Raw genomic sequence first — 9250 nt, forward strand, 5'->3', positions numbered from 1 at the left:
ATTTTAGCTTTGACGTGCCTATAAGCTAGCTATTTTTTTAGCTGATGTTTCCCTTTTAGATCATCTGTCCCATATCAATTTGAGGAAATTACCCTGCATGCATATACGAGTATGAAAGCATTGTTCAAGTAAAGAACTACTACTACTCTATTTCCCAGTGTAAAGCATACCGGAGACTTCACACAATGGTTAAATAGTTTCCTCAAATCCCAAAGTGTGACCATAGCCCCCAGTAAATAATTTCTAGCACCAGCTATTTTAAACTAAGATATCTCATCCAGGGAGAGCATCATAATCGTATTTTAAACTAAGATACCTCAAACCCCAAACAGTTCCCTACTCCCCTCACTCGATGATAACATCTCTTTATCATGATCGTATTTGAATCATGCCATATCATTTACCATCATTTTATTCGAGATAGCATTAGCACTCGATGAAGGATTATTCCGGGATTTCACCGACAAAAAGGGTCTAACGCAAACACCATTTGTAGGGAGATCATCAGTCGTCTTCGTGGCCTCCTCTTGGTATTATTATTAAAGGAAGGAACACTTTCAACCTCTATTGGAAACCCAACAATGATTTGTAATAATAATAATAATAATAATAATAATAATAATAATAATAATAATAATAATAATAAACTGTAAAGCTAGATCCTGTTGTAGTTGATTTTCTTTCCAACTAGAGATGATGTGATTTATTAGTTAAATCATGATCTTTCATAATTTTTATTATCTTCAGTAAAATAAAAGTTTAATTAATATTTTTTTCGATAATTTCTTCCCTTGCCTGAAACAAATATATATATATATATATATATATATATATATATATATATATATATATATATATATATATATATTACAAATGTAATGTACTAAAATTAATTATACACACATTAAACTTTTTATTTTCCGAAACACAATGTTATTATGTTAGATAATAACATTCGCTGACAGACGCAAGAGATCAATGCCATCTAAATCCTAAGTTTTAGATTATGCAATGTCGAGTAAAGTTTGTGTGTTGCATTGAAGATGTACAGAAATATTAAAATGATTAGCACGAATTATATTTAGAGGACTTTAAATATAATTCTAAATAGAAAATTTAGAATTGGCTTTTATCCCAAATCCACTCCCATGTGTGTTAACTCGTCGAGGGCATCTTATCAAGAACACAAATCTCAACGCAACAGGGAACGAGAAGCGAGAGATCGCAGCTCTCAAAGCAAAGCGATGCAATGCAACGCAACATCATCTTCTTTCGATACCTAGGAGGCAAGAGGAAGAGAAGACAAGAGAGGGGATGGGGATGGGGAGGATCGCACCGTTGAAGAAGCCTCACGCGTCGACCGCCCGGCCCCACCAGGTCGGATCTGTCGCGCCCGCCTGCCAACGCCTCTGGTCCTTTTCGCCAGTTCTCGCCCTTCTCCCAGTACCCGAGGGTCGTTGTTCTTCTCCTTTGGTCGTGACAATTGTAGCCGTCGGATGGGATCCATAAGTTGGTTTTCGGCGGCCTGATGAGCGCTGAGGAGGACGGCGTGGTAATGCAACATTAGGTTTCGGAGGTAGGTCCTGTAGTGCCCGAGTTTGTTGCGGCTTTCATCCAAGTCTTTGGGAAATAAGCATTATTTGCTGTATTTGCGTTTTACAATTATTTTCTTCTTGCTGATTAAATACCAATTCATGGCTACATAAATCTGTCTGTCTCACCATTAAAGATTTAATGTTGCATTTGATCGTCGGATGCATATCGTAGGCAATGATTTCTTAGTTTGAAAAGCCAGCCACAAATGTATGGTCAGTGAAAAATATGTTTTTGACGGACTGGCATGAATTTACTGTAAATTCGTCGGTTGAAGTGCACAAGTGGTTCACCGTGTGCTTCACAGATTTGATTTCAGAATTTTAATAGGCCTTACGTATTTAAGGAATTAAAAGATTGGTACCAAACATGAGACCTATTACGAGAGTTCATTCTGAGATCTCCTTCGAACCAGCTAACAGTGATTTATCCATCATGCTTTACGCCCCATATATTTAGAACCGTGTATCATGTGGATTTACTCTGATTTTGTTGTGTTTGTTTTATCAAAAATGCAAATTTGTCTTCTCCACCAAAAAAACTTCCCAACTTGTTAAGGTGCATAATTTTCTTGCACTTTTTACTTCATTGACGACAAAAGAAAGTCGATAGAACTTATGCCAAACTGGATTTTAATACCATCCTTAGTTGCTTATCCGTGATATTTTTAGGGCCTTTATCCGTAGGCATAATTTCATTATGTAATTTTCTTTCTTTGAAGAGTTTATACTAACCAAAGGTTGCGCTTTTGTTTTTTTTATTAGATGAAACATGGTGTTGTCTATTAGTATTAAGGTGAGTCCCAGTTGTGCATGTCAGAGATGGTTTCAGGAACCAACAACATTCAAGCTAGAATAAATTTTGTTTGGTTAAGATCACTGAGTGACAATTACTTGCTGTTAGGTTGAATTGGGTGTTAGTTGCCACAATCATTTATGTCAAGATTGTGGTTCTAGGAGTTAACCACTTCCAAATTATTTGCTGTCAAATATTCTCTGAGGGCATAGCCCAGGAAAGCCTTTTTCTTGTGTTCTTTTGACTTTTGGATATCTATCGCTTCTCCCCTTTTTCTGTGACTCCAGTTAAATTGGTCTGCAATTAGTCATACATATCCACTATGGTTTGTCCCTATTATATCTTTCGATAGTAATGATGTTTGAATCCTTTTTCTTTGCATCTGATAAGGAAGATATTTTGGCAGTTTGATACTTATAAATGAATTTGTCTTTGATGCCTGAAAAAGTTGTGTTACATGTCATCAACAAATGAGTGTTTCATGTTAAACAAACTTATAACAAATTGTTACATGCCTTGCTATGATCTAAGTAGAGTCAAACATGAATAACACATTAAAATTTAATTTGCATTATCCATTTCATTATCTGCAAGTACAAGAATGACACATTTTGATTATATGGTTTTTTGCTTCCAAAGACTTGTACAGGTCCCAAGTTAAAAGAAATGACTGGAAAGTGGCATCTTTGTAGTTCACAACATTGGTGATCAACTAGAATCAGAGAATTCTTTCTCGACTCCTAGCGATTGGACAGATTCACGAATCAGATATTATTCCCTATTAAGCCTGGAGTTCTGGTATTCCACAAAAGTTAAGACATCTGAGTCCTGTTTGAAGAAAACTAGAAAAGCAGATCCACAAGTCATCCTGTTCCAGAAGTTAGATATTCTTGTAATTGTTCTTTTTTTCTCTCTTTCTGAGCTTAATTATACTTGTAACATTTGGAAATTTATCACTGCTGTGCTTCATTGCTTTGCATGATCTCAAATCGATTTTTTTGGAACTGCAAATGAAGTGTCAAACGCTATAGTTACCCACACTAGGATGATCTATAGTCTTGCTTGAGAGATTTTTTTGTATCAATCTCTTAAGTTAAAACAAGATTTGTGATTGGTTACTCCAGACTTTGCATTTGATTGATTGCTGATATATGAATCTTTTGTTTAATAAAAAAAAATCATCTTTAGAGTACAAGTCAGCCATGATGTAGTGCAACTAGCCATATCTCATTTAAAGGCAATGGAATGGTTTTCCCTGAGAAATCAATGTCACCGGTCTGGGTGGCCAAGCAGCAAGAATTAAGTGGGACTGTACTGAGTATGTAACCTAGATCGAAGAAACAGTTATCTGATCCAGAATCCAGGGAACTTAGTTGGCATTGGCAAGCATGAAATATGGAGATAAATCACAAGGTCCTTGGAGGAACACTCCTAGATGGTTACCAACTGTAGATATCTTTAAAGTCAGTCAGTCGTTGCTAAAATTTTGGCGTCTCGACTTCTTTTTTCCTTACCTTCAGGTTTCTAGGTTTTTCATTATTCTGGGGCTTCCTTCTGACTATCTTCTTTCTAGAGCAAATACACATATATACTGGCTCCTTGCAAGTTTCAATTTCTGAACTGTTGTTACCATTGCAGCCTACTGCCGGTCTAAACAATTTCTTGTTTTGTGAAGAAACTGTGGTCGAGACTTCTGATTAAATCCATGCTCTGAAGATACCAGAACTCACAGGCAATGATCTCTTCAAAGATGTTGCACCACCAGGATTTATAGAAACGACAAGAAGCACGACAAAGCTTAAATAAACGAGTGATAATGATTTTCAATGACAGGAAGCATCCTCTTCAAGCTGTGGTGCCTGCAAACCTCCCGGTGGTGAAAGCGGTATGACACTAGTTTGAAGTATCTTTTCTGGCACAGTCGTTTATGGTAGCTTCTTGACAGCATTCGGACCAGCTGAGGGATCTCCCTCTCTTAATGCACTTTGACCGCATGCTGTGTTCTGATGTTATCCTGATATGATGATGTCCTGCTTAGATAATCTGTGTTCCGAACGAACTTGTATTTATTTGTATTTGATATAAATTGTTAGCACGGTGAACAACTCTCTTGATCGTGTGTGGCTCAAATTACATGAAGGCATGTCCGGTGAGCAAACTATATTTCTGATGATAAGAATTACAGTTCTCCAGATGGTTGGCGCTGGCCATGGTGAAATGATCTTGCGCTACTTTGCGGCCCATACCCAGCAGTCATCGTGGTGCTCTACAAATGCAAAGCATCGACCTCCAGGATGATAATGTCATATATGTATGGTGTGACTTGAATACCTTGATGGTCTGTCTCGTCTCGCCCTCATCATTTTATCTGCTTCTTGAGTCTTTTGAGGAATCCTATGGGATCTTTTAACACCAACAATGGCATGTCCTTACTTTTCAATCATTTGCGGTTGGCTATGGATGTTCTCTTACCATGATGTTGAAGAAAATTGAGTGCTATTACTGTCGACTAGTGCAGGCTGAGTCCAACCAGATTAGTTAGGCAACAGTACCCGTCACCTTAAAACACACAAAGCGACTTTAGACTGCTTTGTCAAGATAGCATTCTTTTTCACCTAACTTGCAACATGCTACTGCTAAAAATATGTTACCTCACATTCTTAGAGTTCGGTATGTTTGCCCAAACATCAATGAGATTGGAACCATATGAGTTATAAGGATCCTTGACGTACATTACTGCTAATTGACCTCTTCCTAAACGATATAGATGACGAATATTCTATGGAGGGCATCGTGGATGAACCATTCATTTGTCAGAATGAGTTGCTTGTTGCTTGCAACATTAATTCTCTGATGTTGTGCGATGGCTGAATCTTAAAGGAGTGTGCACAAGTAGCACAAGAGGTAGGTTTTGGCATTCGACAGAGATAGGTCGTGGAGTGATGACTCTTTCACAGCAAGAATGGCCACCTTTTCTAAAACCAGCATTGAAGGCAATTCATGGGGGACTTAATTGTGGCAGGTGAACTCCAACCATGAAGTATGTGACCTTCTTCTTCCAGCCTTTAATGTTGAGAACCTCTACACCTTCTGAGGATTAAACACACCACTCCTAGCTTAACAGTTGTATATTCCCAAAACTACTCTTTCTTCAAGTCTAAGGAATTTTTGTACATTGTGAGCTAAATCACAAATCATATCCTTAAACAAGTTAATAATATTTGAATCTTTATTTATACTCTCTTATAAAATTTTTAGTCTCCCTTTCTATCTTTTCTATCTTTTCTTATAAAATCTTTAGTTCCCCTCTATCTTTTCTCGTACCAATATAGTTTTATACTTATCGTCAATGGTGTGACGTAACGTAGCTCTTCATCGAGACTTAGGATCGATATTATGGAATCCTTAACATATCTAGTTTAGTAACTTAATTTTAAAATATTGGGCTATGAGAAGAAAAAAAATATTAGATTTTCGCAAATGAAGAACCGACAGCTGTTGCCTCCAGATTGTGATTGCACTGATGTGATTCAAGGGAGTTATGAGTAGCCAATTCATGCAATAAAATGCAGATGTCATAAAGTGAAAGCAGCTTAGCTGTGTTCCAAAGTTGGATTTCTTCCGCTGCAGATGATTCAGGTTCCATTGTCCTCAGTGGCTATTGAAAACACTATATCTTATCAGTTTAACAGGGAGAAGTAATAAGCTACATCTGAGTTTGCAGTATCACTCACTATTGTAGATTGGTTGATGTTTCCTTAAGATGTTGACTTAAGATTGATTAGATCGACTTGTAATCAGAAATTTGAAGCACACGTCACATGGTTTCCTCTTAAACGGTAAATATGTATATAAATATATAAATGATCACTCAGTTCCCAATTATTAGCTAAATTCTAATGATATCCATCATTTTCTTAATAATCTGACATTTCCTCAGCCTACGGTCTACATTTTTATAGACAGAACATTCTTCCAGTCGTAAATTCTTGGTTCATAGGATCATAATTATGATCTTACTTCAGGAATCAATTATAGACAGATCTTTGTCTGATCTCTGCTGCAAATTGATGATCACATCTTGCTCATGCATCTACTGTTTCTGATGATCCTCATCAAGCCAACTGCTAACTACATTCCTAGTAAATCCATCTGCTGATCTATGCTCATCTTGACAAAATGATACAAGTGTTTCCAGGGCTCTGAGGATGACAATATAAGCACCCAATTTTGAGATGGAAACTGACGAGCGGTGAATGAAATATACAGTGGTACCCAATTTCCTCGTCATCTGCCGATCACAATACGGGGGCAAATCACCCTTTAGTATTTTAGGATGATTTGTTGGATACCATATTTTTTGTTCCAGAAAGAAAATTTTGCTATCTAACAGTGCTTGCAGAATAATGCTTGTCCAACATACTGAAGATGAAGAACTGAAGTAAACGAAGAAGACAAAAGGGACAGAAATAAAAATTAAAAAAAAAAAAGGGGGAAAAAGCACTGGGACGATCAGTGGAGGAGCCATTAATTTTACTTGAAAACAGTGGGAGTAAATCTGGGCAAGAATTGGAGGAGGGATTATTGAAAAGGGGAGAATAGGGAGGGAGGGAGGGTGTCCATTTACTTCGGAAGATGTGATTGTTTTGGGTGTTGGGGTGCTTTAAATTTGAGTTCACTGTGTGACCCAAATGAGAAAGATGGAGTTAATGAAAGAGGCATGGCATTCACTCCCCCCCCCCCCCCCCCCCCTCAACTGCTTGCTCCCTCATCTCTTCTATCTGACTCATTTATATCCTCCACAGCACGCACACACCAACCATGCCATGGCATTAGTTGCATGCGAAAGAGAATGTTCAAACAAAATGTTGATGCATGGTGATCACTAAACATGGACTAATTGCCATGTCAATAGTCATTGGTGTATGTTGGTGGTGTGTCATGGAGAGAGGTGAGGGGGGTCCTTTCCAAAATTCTTTAATGGCATGCTCCATTAGATCCTCTTTTACGGTTCTCTGCACTTAAAAATGAGCCTTTATAAGCAGCTCAAATGAGATTGTAGAAGGGTGTGATAGTTTGAGAGCTCAAGTGCTCCTTTGGTGCAGTCTCCATGGTGTCCGTGCAAGCAGCACTTTCTCCATGCGCCGATCTCGTTTTCCTTACTAAGAAAAGGAAGCGTGGAGATGGAGAAGATCATGCAGAAGCTTTGTTCGCCGAGGAAACGAAGCTGGTGAAAGCCGAGGAGAAAGAAGAGGAGATTGAGCTTAATCTTGATGCTCCCTTGCCTTTGGATTGGCAACGATGCCTCGATATCAAGGTAAAACACTTGTGGAGAATTTGTGACGTATCATTACTCATTTACGACAACATCATATTCTATTACATGAAAACGAAAAAGATTGTTGTGTAAATTAATGTTTTAAATAGAGTTAAGCATGCATGTTTGATGCTTGCTTGAGAGAGAATAGCAAACGATTAGGATATAATTGATGTGAAAATTTCAATATTGCAGTCTGGACAGATACACTTCTACAACACCAGGACGAACCGGAGGACCTCCAGGCACCCAAGCAAGTTGAGCTCGGAGCCGCCACCGCCACCGCCACCGCCACCGAGTTCTCGGCTGAGCCTCGACCTGGATCTCAACCTCATGTCGCCCAGAAGCCACCTCCATGAAGCAGAAGCCGAACAAATGAAGCATGGCAATGCTCGCAACTCCTGCATGTTGCGGACGTCGGACGAGGCCGATCCCGGAGAGATGGTGGCCTCCGTCTGCATGCGTTGCCACATGCTGGTGATGATGACCAAGGCCTCCTTGTCATGTCCCAACTGCAAGTTTGTGCACCCGCCGGACCGCAGCTGGTCAGCGTTGATTAAACCAGCACTTAAGCTTCTATGTTGTAAGGATTAGTGCTCAGCCGATGGACGGAGGCCATGACCCAAAGTTTAGCCATGCTTTTCTTACTTACATTTACTATGACACCTTAAGATCAAGGAAGATGAGGAATTCGTCTTGCCGATGTAGATAATACAGGTGTATCTATCTCCCTTGTTATATGTATGTAGTAGTAGATGGTCGTATAGGCTAAAGTATGTTTGATCTTCTGTGACAAGAAGAGTAGGTTATGCAGTAAATGTCTATCGATGTAGCAACCACTAGTATTTCTTCTCCAATCAGACAGCTACTTTGATCCATTTAGTGGTGGATTTGGATTGAAAAGTGAGCGGCAACTCTTTGGATTCAGAAGTGATCGTATCAGACGAGATGATCTTGTGATCGAGGGGTTACAGATCTTTTATTGCATGACGTCAAAGTGGTTTAACATGACTAATGAATACCTGACCTGAAAGAAACCGGGACGATGCTTATGGATCCATAAGTTCACTACCGGAATTAATTCTCAAGATATAGCGCCAGAAGGGTTGGAAGAACATCAACCAACCATGTTGTTCATCAAAAGCGTTGGAAGAACATCAACCAACCATTTTGTTCATCAAAAACGTTGGAAGAACATCAACCAACCATGTTGTTCATCAAAAACGTTGGAAGAACATCAACCAACCATTTTGTTCATCAAAAACGGCAGATCAAACTTCAAATGCATCAGATTCGTCCTACAACAGACGACCAGAAAACTTCCATCTCCAAACTTCACCTCGTGCACACTGTTATCCTTTTGGACAAGTACGGATCTCGATGAAGTGTTGCCGAGATGATACATCTTAATCGATGCACATAACGTGTGTGACTGACGAGGCCTTCTAACCACCGTTCGACCTACATGGAATACATGTGAGATCATTGATTGGGTCTTTTTGTGGTTGTCCCCGTAATTAATAGCTCTCCAACGAAGATACTTGG

At 38.9% G+C, this 9250-nt stretch overlaps 1 protein-coding gene and 1 long non-coding RNA gene across 3 annotated transcripts; both read left to right on the forward strand.

Moving 5' to 3' along the window:
- The first annotated feature begins 1159 nt into the window (after nucleotides 1–1159).
- On the forward strand, nucleotides 1160–4767 carry LOC108951922 (uncharacterized). Of its 2 annotated transcripts, none has more exons than XR_010488963.1 (3): nucleotides 1160–1576; nucleotides 3028–3280; nucleotides 4027–4767. It is a non-coding gene; the product is annotated as an uncharacterized LOC108951922 (long non-coding RNA). The 2 variants fall into 2 exon arrangements; XR_010488962.1 differs by having other exon boundaries at nucleotides 1162–1576; nucleotides 4064–4767.
- A 2478-nt stretch (nucleotides 4768–7245) lies between these two features.
- LOC103973519 (protein CURLY FLAG LEAF 1-like) lies at nucleotides 7246–8583 on the forward strand. The gene is made up of 2 exons (XM_009388103.3): nucleotides 7246–7705; nucleotides 7901–8583. The coding sequence occupies exons 1-2, from the start codon at nucleotides 7499–7501 to the stop codon at nucleotides 8297–8299; spliced, it is 606 nt and encodes a 201-aa protein (XP_009386378.2). The 5' UTR covers nucleotides 7246–7498; the 3' UTR covers nucleotides 8300–8583.
- The last annotated feature ends 667 nt before the right edge of the window (nucleotides 8584–9250 follow it).

The sequence above is a fragment of the Musa acuminata genome, chromosome BXJ2-8, assembly GCF_036884655.1.
Source record: "Musa acuminata AAA Group cultivar baxijiao chromosome BXJ2-8, Cavendish_Baxijiao_AAA, whole genome shotgun sequence".
NCBI classification, from domain to species: Eukaryota; Viridiplantae; Streptophyta; class Magnoliopsida; order Zingiberales; family Musaceae; genus Musa; species Musa acuminata.

Bases quoted from the DNA above. Each gene is read 5' to 3' on its own strand.
- LOC103973519 (XM_009388103.3), top strand. From the start codon at position 7,499: ATGGTGTCCGTGCAAGCAGCACTTTCTCCATGCGCCGATCTCGTTTTC. The intron at 7,706-7,900 runs GTAAAACACTTG...TCAATATTGCAG, and splicing joins AACGATGCCTCGATATCAAG to TCTGGACAGATACACTTCTA.